This window comes from Carcharhinus amblyrhynchos, chromosome 16, assembly GCF_965287045.1.
Source record: "Carcharhinus amblyrhynchos chromosome 16, sCarAmb.v2.hapA, whole genome shotgun sequence".
Classification (NCBI taxonomy): domain Eukaryota; kingdom Metazoa; phylum Chordata; class Chondrichthyes; order Carcharhiniformes; family Carcharhinidae; genus Carcharhinus; species Carcharhinus amblyrhynchos.
This window is the reverse complement of record NC_137339.1, coordinates 55,369,568-55,388,934: the sequence shown is the minus strand read 5'-3', so window position 1 is coordinate 55,388,934 and position 19,367 is coordinate 55,369,568. Positions and strand designations below refer to the sequence as shown.

The window sequence follows — 19,367 nt, the reverse complement described above, 5'->3', positions numbered from 1 at the left end:
TGGGGGGGGAACAGGCTGGCTGTGCTGGAGTTTGGGGGGGGAACCAGGCTGGCTGTGCTGGGGTCTGGGGGGAACAGGCTGGCTGTGCTGGGGTCCAGGGGGGAACAGGCTGGCTGTGCTGGGGTCCAGGGGGGGACAGGCTGGCTGTGCTGGGGTCCAGGGGGGGACAGGCTGGCTGTGCTGGGGTCCAGGGGGGGACAGGCTGGCTGTGCTGGGGTCCAGGGGGGGACAGGCTGGCTGTGCTGGGGTCCAGGGGGGGACAGGCTGGCTGTGCTGGGGTCCAGGGGGGAACAGACTGGCTGTGCTGGGGTCCAGGGGGGAACAGGCTGGCTGTGCTGGGGTCCTGGGGGGAACAGGCTGGCTGTGCTGGGGTCCTGTGGGGACCAGGCTGGCTGTGCTGGGGTCCAGTGGGGACCAGGCTGGCTGTGCTGGGGTCCAGTGGGGACCAGGCTGGCTGTGCTGGGGTCCAAGCCCAGTCCCTCACAGTTTCACTCTCCTCTCCACATCTCACTGCTTCAACAATGCTTCAAACCTGTTACACCTCTACTTCCGCCCTGCTAACTCTGTCAGCAGATGTGGAGAATTGGTTTCATTGTTTATTTAATTTTTTGTTCAGTTTAGGGAGCGAACTCCAGAGGAACTCCCAACCCATTAAACAATTTTATGGCACTGCGCAATCCCAGTTGACGGACCCGGCCAGCTCGCACTGCGCAATCGCAGTTGACGGACCCGGCCAGCTCGCACTGCGCAATCGCAGTTCACGGCCCACTGGAGCACGCGTGCTGAAGCGACTTTCGGAGCCGTTGGCATGGTAACCGCGAGCACGCTTTCGCAACACCGGAGTGAAAGCAGCAACATGAACCGTGGCAAGGTCAGGGGTCAGAGGGGCAGGGTTCGGGGTTTAGGTCCCTCCGCCCCCTCCTCCCACTCCTCCCCCCATTTCTCTCCCTCCCCCCACCCCCAGACCAACAACCCATCCCATTCCCCCCTTCCCATCCTCCCTCGTACCCCCAACCCATTCGTCCCCCTTTCCCCTGTTTGTTTCCCCATTCGCCCCTTCCCCATTTGTCCCACATTCGTCCCCTTCCCCATTCGTTCCCTGTTCATCCGCCTCCCCCATTTATCCCCCCATGCCATTCACTGCCCCTTCCCCATTCGTTGCCCCCTCTCCATTTGATGCCCCCCATTTGTTGACTCCCTCCCCAGCCTCACCCCCCCAGACCAACATCCCATCCCATTCCCCCTTCCTCATTCCCATCCGCCTTCCCATCCTCCCCCATCGCACATTCCCCACCACATTCATTCCCCCTCCCCATTTGTTCTCCCCTCCCCATTCATCCCCCTTCCCTCATTTGTCCCCCCTTTGCCCATTCATCTCCCCTCCCCACTCGTCCCCCCTTCCCGCATTCGTGCCCCCTCCCCCCGTTCATGCCCCCTTCCACCCGTTCGTCCCCCTTTTCCCCCGTTCGTCCCCCTTTACCCATTCGTCCCCTCCCCTTTCACCGCCCCCTCTCCCTTCGTTACAGCTTTCTCCAGTTCTGCTGCTTTCTTAAGCTGTCCAGTAAGTGACTTGTTTTCTCCACAGGGAGTTGGGAACAAGGGTCCATCAAGTAATGTGAAGCAGAGGTGAGTTGTTGAATGAGTGGACAGTAGGTGAACAGGTGCTGTCAGGCGTGGGGGTGGTGCAGCAGTGCTGTCAGCTGAGGGGGGTGGGGGGGTAGTGGTGCAGCGGTGCTGTCAGATGGCAGGGTGGTGCAGTGGTGCTGTCAAGCAGGCAGGGGGCCAAGTGATGTCAGTGTGGGGGGACATGCTGTCAAGCAGAGGAGGCGAGTGGCGCTGTCAGGTGAGGTGACTGGCTCAGTGTCCTGTCCGTGTGAATGGAGAGGACTCGGGGATCTCATTTTTCACACTGGACAATGTGTGAACAACAGTAACGAGAGAAATGAAACCAACCTCCTCCCTGTATTCACCCACAACTCCACTCCCCTTTCTCCAACCCCTGATCCCTCCCTCGCCCCACCCTCATCCTCCCCTCCCCGCCCCGTCCCGTCCCGTCCCGGTTAACTGTGAGTTCTGGTTATTGGAACTATTGCACTTTCTGGTTATTTCTTAACTGTATATTCTGAGTATTTTTTGAAGTGTATGTTGTAGTGTTATAAGTAGGCTTACGTAAACACTACAATGAAGTTACCGTGAAAATCCCCTAATCATCACGCCCTGATGCCTGTTCAAGTACAGTGCAGGACAACTTAGCATGGCCAGTGTATCTCATCAGCTTGTCTTTGAGACTGTGGGAGGAAACCAGAACACCTGGATGAAACCCACGCAGACAAGGAGAACCTGCAGACTCCGCTCAGACAGTGACCCAAGGCTACAATTGAACCTGGATCCCTGGTGCTATGAGGCAGCAGTGTTAACCACTGTGTCACCGAGCTGCCCCAACCACTGTGTCACCATGCTACCCCGTTTTATGTTCTGGATATTGGCCTAACTGTATGCTCTGGTTACTGAAGATGTAATAACAATACATCTTTGATTTAAGGGAACAGCGCAATTGCATTCGATTCAAATGTGTGTTGACGAATACTATCCTGGATGTCCTTCGACAGCGACCTGGATGGATAGAGGTCAAAGAGTGAGTCTTTCTTTATCTGTATCTGATGGTTGTGGAGGTTGGGTGCAAGGTCTCAATTTCTTGTATTTCTGAGAAACAAGCTCTAGATGACATTTCCTAAACAGAGGAACTTCATAGCCATAAAATGGCTGTTGTGGGAACTAGTGAAATAGTTGATTGGGGTTAGAGCATGTTCCTCCCATAGTTGTTCCTCCTATAGTGACCTGCAAGCCAGTGGTCTTACACAGCTGCCAGGCTCTGGATATCTGACTGTCAAGGTCTGGGCAATTTATATAACAAACCATCCATTCTTACAGCGCCTTTAATGAGTTCAGAATGCTGTAAACACTTTCTACAATGAAGTACTTTTGAGGTGTAGTCACTGTAGTAATGTTGGACATACTGACAGCTTGAGTGCTGCCATTGGAAGCTCCTTGTTCCTGCTAGTGCTGCCCGTGGTGACAAGGTCAAGGAAAATGCAGACCATAAAGTCCTCAGTGGTAGGATGGGCAAAGGAAGATTGTGTATCAAATAATCTAAGAAAGCTGCAGCAGGAAGATGGCCCTGGTGATCGTGGTTCAATACTTCATTGAAAGATGGGCACCAAACTATCAAGATGTTGTGGATATGACAGTGCCACAAGGGCCTTACATTAGAGAAAGTCACACCGGTTGAGCGCAGTTAGCATCTGCGACAACTGGTACCCAAATTGCATTCCTCCAAGAGACCCATATCAGGCCAGTGGACCATTTTAGGCTCCATAGAGGATGGCGGTTGCGGGGGGTGGGGGGGAAGCGGGGGTGGTGGTGGTGTTCAATGCTTTCACTCAACTTTCCACACGAAGACGCAGGGGGTGAACAGCAATCCTCTTCCACAAGTCCTTACCCTTGGTAGTAGTCAATGTCATTTCTGACTCAAATGGCCAATACGTCATTGTCACGGGTAAATTATATGAGATGCCAATGTATATGCCCCAAACTGAGACTGTGAAAACTTTCTGGGAGTTTTTTGCGTTACTTCCAGATTTGAATTCACATTGGTTGATACTGGATGGAAATTTCAACTATTAGTTGAATCCTGCCCTGGATCGCTCCTCCCCCAGCGCTGCTGTACCTTCCAAGTCGGGGGAATTAGTAAATAATTTCTCACGGAATATGTGATGTCAGACCCATGGAGACTTTTTTAACCCAACTAATAGGGAATTTTTTTTTTCACCTGTCCACCAAACGTATTCACGTACAGATTACTTTTTGGTAAATAATAAGTTGCTGCCGGCTGTGCATTGATGCTCCTATGAAACCATTGTAATCTCGGACCATGCTCCCTTAATGGGACTTGGTCGTGAGGAGGAGGGTGGGCCCCCGTACGCCTTGGCGATTTAATACTCATCTGCTCTCTGATGATGACTTTGTTAGATTTCTGTTAATCCAGATTAATGATTTCTTAGAGTTAGATGGTGCTCTGGAAGTCTGGACAGCTACCTTATGGGAGACATTGAAGGCTTATTTAGGGGGCCAGATCACACCTTATTCAGTGCATGAGGCGAGACCGAGAGGTGGGAGGTTAGCGGATTTGCTGGGGCATTTCGCCCAAGTTGATGCTGCGCATGCTGCGGGCCCGTCCCCAGAAGTATATAAGGAATGTTTACTACTACAGGTAGAGTTTGAGACCTTGTCCTCACGTCAAACAGAAGAGATGCTGTTCAAATCTAAGTATACACAAAATGAGCATGGGGACAAGGCAAGCAAGCTACTAGCTCATCATCAAATATCTAATACCACAAAAGCAGACTCCGAATAGGTCTCTATTGATCCACAATGAATTAACGAACTGTTTAGAGACTTTTACTCAACCCTCTATAGCTCGGATTGCCAATGAGGCGGTCTTTCAGGAGTTCTTTGGGCACTGGAGAAACCAATCGACGTTGAATAAATTGTTAGGGCAGCCAGAATTATGCCGAGTGGGAAATGTCCGGGACTGAATGGGTACCCCATTGAGTTCTACAAAAAATTTATGGATATGTTGGCTCTCATATGATCAATGAATCATGTGAGAACTGCTCTCTCCCATAGAGGTTATTACTGTGTAAGTACCATTTGACAGCGCCTTTGATGACCCCTTCCATCATTTTACTGATGATCAAGAGTTGACTGATGGGGCAGTAATTGGCCAGTTTGAAATTTTTTGTTTCTTGTGTACAGGGTACACCTGGGCAAGTTTCCACATTGATAGATGCAAATGTTGTAGCTATACGGGAGCAGCTTGGTTAGGGGCACTGCAAATCTTCAGTACTATTACTGGAATGTTGTCAGAGTCCATTGCCTTTGCAGTGAGGAATTTAATTTAATAAAACATTTGGAATTAAAAGTCAAGTGATGGTTATGAAACCATTGTTAATCCTGTAACACGGCCTTCCAGATAACACAAAGACTACAGAATGAAGATCTGAACTGTGGCTATCCTGAGAGTGCTGGCTACCCCAGAAAGATAATGTTTCATTCCTTATCACAAACACCCCTTACCATTAAATACATTAGCTGTGAGGTCTGTTTCATTATATTATAAAATCAAAGAACCCTTACAGTGCGAGAGGAAGTCATTCAGCCTGTTGAGTCTGCACCAACAACTATCCCACCCAAGCCCTTTCAATTGAAAGGAATGTTTTAGAGTTTTAGGAAGAAACAGAAGAAAGCCATTCAGCTCCTTGCTCCTGTTATTCATTTACATCCTAACTGATCTAATACCTTTTCCTTACTAATCCATCAAAGAGAGGAATCAGTTGTGACAGATTTAATGAGTGAGTGAAGGTGTAAGAGAGCATGGACCAACAGTGAGAGAATGTGTACGAATGTGTGAAACGAATGAGTAAAGCTGTGAGTATGTTCTAAGAATGTATGATCATTTGAAAGCATATACACCAAGAATGTGTGACTATTGAGAGGAACACCCTCTAGAGGACTATTAAGAGGAACCGCACAGGGCAACCTACCGACACAGGAACTGCAAGCAAGGCAACAAATCTTCCATCCACACACTGACCAGAGGGAAGAACCTCATTGGACACAACCCCATACCCTTAACACTGCAAACCACTCTCACTGTCTCCCAGGCTCGAAAAGAAGCACACACCCCAGGAAGTGTGGAAAACATACAGGCCTACAGATGAGAGTGAAACGATGCAGTCCCAAGGTCCCCAGCTTCCTGCTTGCAAATATTCAATCTCAGGAAAACAAGCTAGACAAACTTAGAGTCACTCTCACTTTCTAAAAGAATTAAGGACTCAGTTTCATGGAGACATGGCTCATTCCTGCTTCACTGGACAGTGCCCGACAGTAGTCATGATGTGGAGATGCCGGTGTTGCACTGGAGTAAACACAGTAAGAAGTCTGACAACACCAGGTTTAAGTCCAATCAATTTATTTGATAGAAAACTCGCAAGCTTTCAGGGTTTGTCCCTTCTTCAGGTGAATGGAGAGTTCTGGCCTCAGACAGAGCATATAACAGCGCAGACAAAACTTGGGTTCAAGTTGCACTATCTGTAACCCCCATGACTTGCCTGGGTTTGCAAAACTTCACTTACTGTACTGTCTGGAGACAATACACATTTCTTAACCTGTACTTAATGCTCCTTCCACTCACATTGTTGGCCTCTTTAAGACTTGAATAGCAGGTTAGTTGTAAAGACTCGCATTCTAATCAGTAATCTGTAAACTGTCTGTGCTGTTAATTGCTCTGTCTGAGGCCCGAACTCTCCATTCACCTGACGCAGGGGCAAACCCCGAAAGCTTGTGAGTTTACTATCAAATAAATCGGTTGAACTTAAACCTGGTGTTGTCAGACTTCTTACAGTGCCCGACAACCAGAGGGCTTATCAATCCATCGAATGCACTGCACAGTCGCCTCGGGCAAGGCTAGGGGAGGTGGGGTCTGCTTCCTAATCAGTACCTAGACGTAGCAACACTGGCAACTTTCTGCTCCTCAGACCTAGAATAGCTGACGCTAAAATGCCATCCCTACTACCTCCATTATCCTAATGGCAGTTTATATCCCACTCCATTTGGATGGTAAGATTGCACTGGACGAAATATACACCACTATGAATAGCCTTGAGGTGAAACATCCCGAGACCTTGTTCATTGTGGCCGGGGACTTCAAACAGGCCAAGTTCAAGAGCGTATACCAAGTTACCACCAACACATCTCCTGTTCCACCACAGGCCCAAACACCTCTAGACCACTGCTACACAAATATCAAACATGCCTACCGCTCTATCGCCCGTCCACACTTTGGCAAATCAGACCACAAGGCCTTGCTGCTCCCAGCTTATAAGCAAAAACTGAAGCAGGAGAATCCATCAAAGAAAGTGGTGCAATGTTGGTCTGAGGAATCAGATGATCTCGGAGATCTGCTTGGAGTTAGTGGACTGGTCAGTATTTAAAAACTCTGTGACCAGCCTGAATGAGTGCGCCACTACAGTAACTGACTTCATAGTCAGTATAATTAAGGACCTCACGCACCCTGGACATTCTCTCTTCCACCTTCTTCCGTTGGAAAAAAGATACAAAAGTCTGAGGTCACATACCAACCAACTCAAGAACAGCTTATTCCTTGCTGCTGTCAGACTTTTGAATGGACTTACCTTGCATTAAGTTAATCTTTCTCTCCACCCTAGCTATGACTGTAACTCTACTCTCTCGTTTCCTTCTCTATGAATGGCACACAACAAACAATACTTTCACCAAATGTTAATACTAATAAGTCAAATCAAATCAAAATATTTGAGAGCGTGTGTACCAAGAATGTGTGAAGGTGTGAGAGAATGTGAATGAGTGACTGCCAACTATATGATTGCCCTTACTTCTCACTTCACCATACCAATGTATCACTCACCTATCACGTATCTCTATTAACCTGGACTCAATTCTAACATTCATATGCTTTATGCCACCCTCGCACCTTATTGCAAGTCTCGTACCCACATCTCACCGTTTGAATACATTGGCACATGTTCCAGTGCAGCTAGATGATCTAAACTTATTTCAGGATTGTTACTCTTTTTTAAACAGGAAAAGTTGGTGCCTAACAAGAGGTAAGAGGAAGTAGTGAAGGAGGACAGTGTGCTTTTCACATTTGAAGTAGTGTGCTAGATCAATTTCCACTTTCAAGTCATTCAACTTACCCCACATCCAATCAAATGCAAACTGTGGATGGCATAAGCCTACACTTTCTCCTGTCTCTTCATCACAACCCAGTCTTGCCCCTTTCTCAGTTTAGGTAGCCAAGACCTAGAACCTTCACAATTACAGGAGGAGGAGGAAGAATACAGTGAAGATGAAGAGTCACTGTCACTTATTCTTACATTTGAAACCAAGAGCTCAGAATCTGAAGCTATGAGGATTAAGGCAGAGGCAAAATCTTGCTTGTTCTCCTGATCCTCAGCTTCTTCCCTGATTGGTAATCTCATATTGGCTACACTGTAGCATGCAGGGGATCTTGATACTCTCAGTAGTGTGGGACTCCTCCAGAGCTGTACAGAAGATGGAAGTTTATTTTAAATTCATTTACAGGGTGTCAGGCATACAAATGAGATATGCTACCTATGGAGCTATGGCTCTGGAGTTGCATTTGGGCCAGACCAGGTAAGGATGGCAGATTTCCTTTCCTAAAGGACATGAGTGAACAAGGTGGGTTTTTATGACAATCGACAGTGGTTTCAGGGTCATCATTAGAAGTTTTCTATGTTTTCTAAGTTTCTAAGTTTTCTATGTTTCTATGAAAACCAGCACTGTTGGACAGGACACCTCATTCCCACACCTGGGACCAGACTCCCAGAGCTGTTCCATTCAAAACTCAGCCATGACTGACAATTCCCATCCCCCTCCCCCTCCTCCCGAGAGAGTTCCTTGGCTTGTGACCATGCAAAATGATTTATTGGGGAGGATGCTGTGAGGGACTCCATTAGGAACACAGAGATGAAATAGAGGTATTGGAGGTAGGACATAAACTTCCAAACAACTATCTACCCAGCCCTCCAAGAACCACCTGTCCTGTGGCAGAATTCACAGATCACACATTGGACTTATCAGCCATCTTAGAACCCCTAGAACTGCTGTTGAAACAAGTCACCCTTGATCCTGAGAGACAAAGAAGGAGCAGAAGAGCTCCTGATTCATAGAGTCATAGAAACAGCATGGAAACAGGCCCTTCGGCCCAACTTGTCCATGCCACCCTTTTTTCAAAACCCCTAAGCCAATCCCAATTGCCCACATTTGGCCTATATCTCTCTGTACACATCTTGCCCATGTAACTATCTAAATGCTTTTTAAAAGACAAAATTGTACCTGCCTCTACTACTATCTCTGGCAGCTTGTTCCAGACACTCATCACCTTCTGTGTGAAGAAATTGCCCCTCTGGACACTTTTGTATCTCTCTCCTCTCACCCCAAAACTACATCCTCTAGTTTTAGACTCCCCTGCCTTCAGGAAAAGATATTGACTATCTAGCTGATCTGTGTCCCTTGTTATTTTATAGACCTTTGTAAGATCACCCCTTAGCCTCCTACACTCCACAGAAAAAAGTTCCAGTCTTTCCAGCCTCTCCTTATAACTCAAACCATCCTTTAGGCAGAGCTGGGGAGAGGGAGAATGAGCAGTCCTTCATGTGTTCTGCTAAATATATTTGAGATGGTGTAGGCTGGAGCATGACTTGACTAAAATTGGCTGCTGATATCCAATCAGCACACTGATTATCCAGATGTTAGGTATGTGTGTCCAAATCCATTTGGACACAAGGTGGCATCCTGCACAGTACCTAGCAGAATTTGTGCAAATGTTGTGGAGCGTTGGAAAGCACATAAACGTTAAAAATAAATGGTGATGCTGAGCTTCACTTTGGCCCTGATATAGTTTTGAAGGGATGTCTAAATTCCTGTAAACATTCTCTTCTCCCAAGTGAAAATCTCTGCTCAAAGAACAGAGATGTATAGCCAAGACTTTAAGCCTGAACTGTCTGGATCTATACAGTTTAGTTAGTTGGGTACCCGTGAAATTTCTCTCTCTCCTGTTTAATGAAATAGTGATTCACAACAATGGGCAGCACAGTGGCGCAATTGTTAGCACTGCATCCTCACCGCACTAGGGGCCCGGGCTCAATTCCACTCTTGGGTAACTGTGTGGAGTTTGCACGTTCTCCTCGTGTCTGCGGGGGTTTCCTCTGTCTGCTCCCGTTTTCTCCCACAGTCTAAAGCTGAGGAGAGGGTGAGGTTGACTGGTCATGCTAAGTTGACCCTTAATAGCAGGGAGATTAATTAAATACATGGAGTTATGGAGGTAGGGCCTGGCTGAGAATGTTGTCAGAGCAGGTTCAATGTGCTGAATGACCTATTTCTGCACTGTAGGGATTTTAGGATTCTGCGTTTTATGGGCAGGTGTTTAGGTCTGTGTTTGTACTCTGTTACTGTCCACATCCTGCCTCTCACTCCAGTCTCCTTTGTCAACAGTGAAGGGGAGTGGGACTTTTACTGGTGTGACATCAGCTGGCTACGAGAGAATTTTGGCTACACATATATGGATGAGCATGTCCGTGTCTGTCATTTCCGCAATCACTATGAGGTATGAAATTTGAATCCCAGTGTTCACTCGCATGGTAGAAATAATCCCCAGAAAATGGAGCTTGTCAGAACAAAGCTAATTTAAAAATAACAAGGAGACATTGGTCCTGGACAATAATGCTTTACCCACCTACTCTACTCTCGTCCCCCAACCCTGCCTCCACCTTGCCTTCCTCCTCACCTTGAATCAGCTTGCTTTTAACATAGCTACAAAGTTGCAGTTGCTCCTCAGGTTATTGAGGAGGGGGCTGTTACCAGAAACCTGGTCAAAATGTTGAGTTTTAAGGAGGGGAGATGTTCAGGCTCCCCTGTGAGCTTGTCCTTCTCTATTTCTGTAACCTCCTCTAGCCCTACAACCTTCTGAAATCTCTGTGGCCTCTTTGGTTTTTATTCACACCACTATTGGTTACTTTTCCTTCAGCCACTGAAATTCTCGCCTTAAATCTCTCCACCTGACTCCCCCATCAGACCTTTCTAAAACTCAGCCTCCCACTAAGTTTTGATCACCTGTTCTAAGCTCTCTGTGTGGCTCATTGTCAAATATTACTGTGGATAGCACATTTAAGGGGCTGGTCACACTGCATTTGAAGGGACTTAAGGAAGGAAAGGAATTGGTGACCACCATGCTGTCCAAGAGATCTAGCCAGGTAGTTCAGGAGTCCAGTTGGGTTTCACTCGCAAATTGGTATTCCATTTTGGAGGCTGATGAGGGCACTAGTTCCTCCAGAGAATGTGGGCAGAGTCAAGCTTTTGACACCACAAGCCTGTCTGCACAGGAGGTGGAAAGAGAGGCAGAGCAATAGTAATAGGGAATTCTGTACTCAAGGGTACAACGTGACTCCAGAATGGTATGTTGTTTCCCTGGTGCTAGGGTCCAGGATGTCACTGAGCTGCTGCAGGGCATTCTGAATGAGGAGGGTGATAAGGCAGACGTCCTGGTACATGTTGTTACCAATGCCATAGAAAGAGAGATGAGGTCTTGCATCAAGAATTCAGGGAGTTAGGCAGTAGAATAAAAAGCAAGACCTCTCGGATTGTAATCTCGGGATTATCCCAGTGCCACATGCTAGCAAGCACAGAAATAAGCGGATAGTGCAGATGAACTGTACTATACAGATGTACAGTATAATTTGGATAAATGTGAGGTTATTCACTTTGGAAGCAAAAACAAGAGGGCAGATTATTACCTGAATGGCTGTAAATTGGGAGAGGGGAGTGTGCAGCAGGACCTGAGTCTCTTTGTGCACCAGTCACTGAAGTTAAGCATGCAGGTGCAGCAGGTGGTAAAGAAGGCAAATGGTATGTTGGCCTTCATTACGAGAGGTTTCAAATTCAGGAACAGGGATATGTTTTTGCAATTATACAGGGCCTTGGTAAGACCACACCCAGAGTATTGTGTGCAGTTGTGTGAGTATTGTGTCTCATTTTCTGAGGAGAGATATTCTTGCCCCCGAGGGAGTGCAGTGAAGGTTCACAGGCTGATTCCAGGGATAGCAGGACTGATGTGTGAGGAGAGATTGACTAGATAAGGATTGCTTTTGCTGGAGTTTAGACGAATGAGGGGAGACCTCATAGACGCTTCTAAAGTTCTAACAGGACTAGACATGATAGATGCAGGGAGCATGGTCCTGATGGTGGGAGAGTCCAGAACCAGGGGTCACAGTCTGAGATTTCAGGGTAGACGGTTTAGGACTGAGGTGAGGAGACATTTTTTCACCCAAAGAGTGGTGAGCCTGTGGAATTCATTATCACAGGAAGTAATTGATGCCAAAACATTGAATGTATTCAAGAGGCAGCTAGATATAGCACTTGGGGGTGAATGGGATCAAAGGTTATATGGAAAAACAATGATTAGGCTATTGAGTTGGACAATCAGCCATGATCGTAACGAATGGCAGAACAGGCTTAAAGGGTCAAATGGCCTCCTCCTGCTCCTATCTTCTATGTTTCTATGAATGAATGAGTTGGTGCAGAAGGGAGGGTTTTAGGTTCCTGGATCACTGGGACCATTTTTGGGGCAGGTGGGACCTGTACAAGTGGGATGGTCTACATCTGAATCAGAACAGGACTAACATCCTTGCAGGATGTTTGCTAGTGCTGTTAGGAGGCGTTTAATTTGGCAAGGGGAGGAGGACACAGATGATTAGCAGAATAAGGGCACAGAATCATACAGCAAAACAAACAAATCAGAAAGAGTGCGGCTGTATTGAGTTTTAAGGGAGTAAGGCCAGGCTGGATGGCCTCTAATGCCAGGAGTTTTGCAAGCAAAATGGATGAGTTGGAAGGCAATGATTGATACGTGGAAGTCTAACACAGTACCCATCACTGAGACATGGTTGAAAGAAGGACATGATTGGCAACTCAACATTCTGTGATATAGAATCTTCAGGCGAAACAAGGGAGGAGCTAAAAGAGGAAGAGGCATTACATTATTTGTTAAGGAGTCAGTAACTGCATTGAGGAGAGATGATATCTTGGAGGGGGCATCAAATGAAGCTTTGTGGCTAGAGCTTAGAAATAAAAAAGGGGCAGTTACATTGTTAGGTTTTTATTATAGACTCGCAGATAGTGAGAGGGACATTGAGGAGGAAATATGTGCTCGGTTTGTGGAAATATGTAAAAACAATAACAATATTGCATTACATTTGGTGAGTACAACTTTCCCAAAATTAAATGGGATGTACATAGTGTTAAGAACTTGGATGGAGTAGATTTCTTGAAATGTATACAGGGAACTTCTTAAATCAATATTTGAAGGGTCCAATAAAGAAGTAAGCTGTACTGGACCTAATTCTGGGGAATGAAGCCAGATAGGTGATTGAGGTGGTGGTGGGGGAGCATTCTAGTGATAGTGATTACAACATAATACAATTTAAGCTTATTATAGACAAGGAAGTAGACTTTAGTAGATTTAAATACATCTTTAAACAATTTAAGCTTGTTATGGACAAGGAAATAGATTTAGTAAAGTAGATTAAAGTAGAAGTAGATTTTAGTAAAATAAGACAGTATGTAGCCAAAGTAATGTGGCCAATCTTACCCTTACCTTAACCAAATCTCTGTAATAGCAACAACATCATAGTTCCAAGTACTGATCCAAGTTCTAAGTTTATTTGCCTTACCTTTCTCGCATTTGAAACAAACGCATTTCAGTCCACCAGATGCCGCCACCACCCCCGCCCCTCAGGTGATGAAGGGGCAAACCTCGAAAGCTTGTGAGTTTACTATCAAATAAATCGGTTGGACTTAAACCTGGTGTTGTCGGACTTCTTACTGTGTTTACCCCAGTCCGACGCCAGCATCTCCACACCAGGATAGTGGACCCAGGAGTTGACTGTGTCTGTATATCCAAGCTGTTGTCGAGAGTTAAGAGGCTTGACAACGCACTTACAAAGGTTTTGTTAGATCAAGTTCAGGTGGCATGGTGGCACAGTGGTTAACACTACTGCCTCACGGTGCCAGAGACCCAGGTTCAATTCTGGCCTTGGGTCACTGTCTGTGTGGATTTTGCACATTCTCACTGTGTCTGCATATACTTCCTCCCAAAGATGTGCAGGTTAGGCTAATTGGTCATACTAATTTGACTAGTGTCAGAGGGATTAGCAGGGTAAATGCATGGGTTTACAAGATTAAGGCCTGGTTGGGATTGTGGCCAGTACAGACTCAATGGGCTTAATGGCCTCCTTCTGTATTATAGAACATAGAATATTACAGCGCAGTACAGGTCCTTTGGTCCTCGATGTTGCACCGACCTAAGGATTCTGTGTTTATCATTCACATTAACAATAGTCCCGTTTCCATCTGCTGTGCCCTTGCCCGACCCTGCACGCCTTGGAATTACATACAGGCCACAGTTAATGAAATGTGTTTTGATGAATTGTTATAGGTGAACAGTAACCTAATTAGTTCTTACACTGGTATATAAATTGACATATCTAAGCTTTAGATCTTCACAGTCTTCTTTTCTTACATGCAAGCTGACACGGAAAAACTTCATGGTAAAAAACCTCAAGAGGTTTCGTAAACAGCTGGAACGTGAGCAGGGCAAACTGGAGGCAGCCAAATGTGATTTCTTTCCAAAGACCTTTGAGCTCCCGGTCGAGTACCACCTCTTTGTCGAGGAATTCAAGAGGAATCCTGGAATTACCTGGATTATGAAACCGGTGAGAAAATACACGGCAAGGGAGGAAGGAGAATATTTTTTCAAATTTTCACACTGCCCATAGCATACCCCAGTCTCTTCTCTACCTGGCTATCTCACACACTGCTCACAGTGTCCCAGGCCCTGCTCTGTACCTTTCCTGGATACCCCACACACTGCCTACAGCGTATCCAAGATTGGGGGAAAGGCAAATTGTGCGGAGGGTGTGGAGAGTCTGCAGAAGGATCTAGATAGGCTGGGCGAATGGGCCAGGAAATGGCAAATGGAATTTAATGTTGGCAAGTGTGAGGTGGTCCACTTTGGTAGGAAGAATGGTAGGAAGGACTATTACTTACGTGGCGAAAAACTGCAGCAGGCGACGGTGCAGAGGGACCTCGGGGTCCTTGTGCATGAGTCGCAAAAACCCAGCTTGCAGGTGCAGCAGGTGGTCAGGAAGGCGAATGGGATGCTGGCCTTCATAGCGAGGGGGATTGAATATAAAAGTAGGGAGGTCTTGCTGCAGCTGTATAGGGCATTGGTGAGGCCGCAGCTGGAGTACTGTGTGCAGTTTTGGGCGCCGCACCTGCGCAAGGATATTTTGGCCCTGGAGGGAGTGCAGAGGAGGTTTACTAGGCTGATACCAGAGTTGAGGGGGTTGAGCTATGAGGAGAGGCTGAATAAACTAGGCTTGTACTCGTTAGAGTTTAGAAGAATGAGGGGAGATCTCATTGAGACGTATAAGATGATGAATGGGATGGATAGGATAGAGGTGGAGAGACTCTTCCCGCTCAAAAAAGACAGTAGGACTAGGGGGCACAGCCTCAAGATAAGGGGGAGGCGGTTTAGAACGGAGTTGAGGAGGAACTTCTTCACTCAAAGGGTGGTGAATCTCTGGAATTCTCTGCCCGTTGAAGTGGTGGAGGCTGCCTCGCTAAATATTTTTAAGAAGCGGGTTGATGGGTTTTTGATAAGAGAGGGGATTAAGGGTTATGGGGAGAGGGCGGGAAAGTGGAACTGAGCCACGACAGATCAGCCATGATCTTATTGAATGGCGGGGCAGGCTCGAAGGGCTAGATGGCCTACTCCTGCTCCTATTTCTTATGTTCTTATGTTCTTATGTATCCCAATCCCTGCACTACTCAGTACCCCGTACACTGCCCACAGTGTACTCTAGCCCCTGCTCTACCCGGTATCTCATGCACTGCCCACGGCATACCCCAGTTCCTACTTCGTACCTTTCCCGGGTATCTCACACACTGCCCACAGTGTACCCCAGATCCTGCTCTACCTGGGTACCCACACACTGCCCAAAGTGTATCTCAGTCCCTGCTGTACCCGGATATCTCACGCACTGCCCACAGTGTGCCCCAGATCCTGCTCTACCTGGGTACCCACACACTGCCCAAAGTGTATCTCAGTCCCTGCTGTACCCGGATATCTCACGCATTGCCCACAGCATACCCCAGTCCTTGCTCCATCCACTATCTCTCACATTGCCCACAGTGTACCCCAGTCCCTGCTCTGTTTCTTTCCCGGGTATTCCATACACAGTGTAACCCCAGTCCCTGCACCATACCTTCCCCGAATATCCCGCACACTGCTCATAGTGTTCCAGTCCCTGCTAGTATCTTTCCCAGGTACCCATACACTGCCCGCTGCGTACCCCAGTCCTTGCTCTACCTGGGTACCCACACACTCCCTGCACTGTACCCCAGCCCCTGCTCTTCCCAGTACCTCACACACTGCCCACATTGTACCCCAGTTCCTGCTCTGCATCTTTCCCGGGTATCCCACACACTGCCCACACACTGTCCCAATCCTTGCTGCATCTGGGCACACTACATACTGCTCCTTCCCCCACCCCTGCCCTTCTCCAGCACCCCACACACTGTCCATAGTGTACCCCAGTGCTTGGTCTACCCGGTACCCCACACACTGCCCACAGTATACCCCAGTCCCTGCTCTACCCGGGTACACCAGGCACTGCTCACACTGTACCTCAGTCCTTGATCTACCTGGCCATTGAGTGTCCGAGTCCCTGCTGCATCTTGGCATCCCACATACTACTCTCTTCCTCCCTCCCTCCCTCCTTCAGTACACCACACACTATCCACAGTATATCTCAGCCCTGCTTCCCCCACCCCTCACACCCTACCACTTCTCCCCCCAGGGAACCTCATAAACTGCTCACAATAAATCCCAATCACTGGTTCACCAGGGTATGCTACGCATTGCCCTAGTGTACCCCACTTCCTGCTCTAACCGGTTACTCCACACACTACCCATAGTATACCCCTGTCCATGCTTCCTCTGGGTGTAAAGAGAACCACAGTAAGAAGTCTCACAATACCAGGTTAAAGTCCAACAGGTTTACTTGGTAGCACAAGATTTCGGAGCATTGCCCCTTCATCAGGTGAGGGGGAGTTGTGTTCATAAACAGGGCATATATAGACACAAACTCAATTTACAAGATAATGGTTGGGTTGCGAGTCTTTACAGGTAATCAAGTTTTAAAGATCCAGACAATGTGAGTGACGAGAGGGTTAAAGAGGTATTCATTGTCTCCAGCTAGGCAGTTAGTGAAATTTTGCAAGCCCAGGCATGTCGTGGGGATTACAGATAGTGTGACATGAACCCAAGATCCTGGTTGAGGCCGTCCTCATGTGTATGGAACTTGGCTATCAGTTTCTGTTCAGTGATTCTGCGTTGTCATGTGCCGTGAAGGCCGGGTCTTTGCCTGTATATGCCCTGTTTGTGAACACAATTCCCACTCACCTGATGAAGAGGCAAAGCTCTGAAAGCTTGTGCTATCAAATAAACTTCTTACTGTGCTTACCCCAGTCCAACACCAGCATCTCCACATCATGTGAGGAGGAAAGCCAGGGTTATAGACTTGCGGAGGATGGGAGAGGGGAGTGGAGTGTGTGAGGGCCAAGTTGCACTTTGGAGGGAAGGAGATGTTATGATAGGTTTGAGGATCTATGGGAAGGGAGAGTTTGTGAGCCTTAGGGGGAATGGGCAGGAGAAAAGTAGTATGACTGTTGTTTGAAGTCCAATCAAGCTTCTTAGTTAAAAGATGAATCTGATTTTTGCAAAGCTTGAATTGAAACTGATAAAAATGTGGGATTGACTGTGCAAATGCCTGCTCTTTCAGACATTTCATAAAAATCAAGATCAGTTTCATTTGTAATATGAAGTCTCATTATCAGTCTGACAGTCAAAACCCACAGAAAATTGAAGGCAAGGCAAGAGGATGAAGTTAGACAAAAATACGGTTTGTCAATTTACTTTCAAAAGCTTGAAGTATTGAACAGTGCACAAATTGTACATTCATTCTCATCCACCAAAAATATGGGTGAACTATCTAATGATTTAGACTTTCTGATTTCTGGAGATATCATACTGTATGAAAAAGTTGAATAAGAAATGGACACTAAAATGACAGCAGAACTACATGATTTTGCTGATTTGTCTGTTGATGTAGATTCATCTAGTGGATTTTCACAGTAACTTCATTGCAGTGTTAATGTAAGCCTACTTGTTACAATAATAAATAATGTTATACCTTAAACTGAAGTGAGAGATGAAACCTACCCAGAAGAAATTGCCTTAGAGCCAAAACCTGTTTCACTGGCTATGATAAAATATTTCATACTAAATAAACCAGAGAGCATTAGTAATATGGAAAATTTGAGAAAAGAGTTTGAGGTTGGAGGCTAAAAGTGAGTTAGAAGTCTTCATATGCCCCACTTCCTGAGGATGAAGGGAAATAGGATGATGGAAAGGAAAAATTGGTTGTTTTTTTTTCAGAAACCTCAAAGGCAGTCTACTGTTATGTTTGCAAATTAGTTCCTGACTCTCGTAAAGGGAAACGAGCATTTGTCAAACTGGAGAAATGCTGGAAGAGACCTTGTTGATCCAAAGCTCATATTAAAGCTATGTGTGCATTTGCTCAAAGGTGTACATTATCTGGAAGAATTGATTTTGCATTATCGACTGAGTTTGGAAGTACTCTTTTTGGAAGAAAGTGCTGAGACGTATTGTTACATATAGTCAAACTTCTGTCTTCCTTGTGACTATTTCTAAGGACATGATGAACCATCATTGTCAACTCAAAGAGATAATTTTTAAGCCTGCCTTGACTGTTTCAGTGAATCAGATGAGCTTCTGAAAGAGCATTTGGAAATTTATCAATATTGTGGCTCAGGGAAGACCAACTTTTTAATACACAGAACCTATAATGGCTTCATCACTCGAATAGTAGAGCAGCTCAGAAACCACTTTACTAATAAAGTAAAAGATGCCAAATACTACTCCATAATAGTTAATTCAATGCCAAATGTGAGTCATGTGGACCAGTTAACATTAATTTTAAGATATATGACCACCGATGGTGAAGTTCTAGAGTGATTTCTCTGTTTTGTCCAGCTGCAGTCTCACGCTTCTGAATGCCTAGAAGACAATTTGTTTGGAAATCATTGCAAATTTAGGTTTGGACATCAAAAATTGTCATGGGCAGAGCTTCAATACTGCTGCAAGTATGGCAGGAAAATATTCAGGTCTACGAGCAAGGCTGAACAATGCAAGCTCCTATGCATTATTCATCTCACATTCCAGTCACTCCTCAAATTTAATCTGCGGTGCTGTAGCTGAATCCTGTGAAGGAACTGTACATTTTTTTTACTTTGTTCAAAGCATGTATGCCTTTCTTTCAGTTTCCACATATATTGCAATCACCCTTGGAGCAGGCAAGTGGAAAACATTTGATGGTGACAGCAGGTGGTCCACTTGTGCATTTGCTGTTTTGACTTTGAAAATGAACTTTGCTGATATAAAGTAAAACCTGAGTAGACGTAGCCACATTAAATTCAGAGAAACTCTGTGTGAAAGCTGAAGCAAAATCCTTAGTAGAGAAGTTTAAAAAGTACAATATTGTTGTTTTTAACTCTTGTGTAGAATCAATTACTTCAAAGAATTAATGCCATCAGGAAATCACTGCAAA

The 19,367-nt window shown here is 46.1% G+C and overlaps 1 protein-coding gene across 1 annotated transcript in view; it reads left to right on the top strand.

The window, feature by feature from the left end:
* Positions 1-792: 792 nt before the first annotated feature.
* The window catches only part of ttll9 (tubulin tyrosine ligase-like family, member 9), a 90,263-nt gene continuing 71,688 nt past the window's right edge, over positions 793-19,367 (top strand). Inside the window, exons 1-5 of the mRNA XM_080205103.1 lie at positions 793-871; positions 1,586-1,626; positions 2,543-2,635; positions 10,114-10,225; positions 14,202-14,387. Of these exons, the coding sequence (XP_080061229.1) occupies positions 809-871; positions 1,586-1,626; positions 2,543-2,635; positions 10,114-10,225; positions 14,202-14,387 (495 nt within the window). The 5' untranslated portion in view covers positions 793-808. The remainder of the gene's footprint in view (positions 872-1,585; positions 1,627-2,542; positions 2,636-10,113; positions 10,226-14,201; positions 14,388-19,367) is intronic.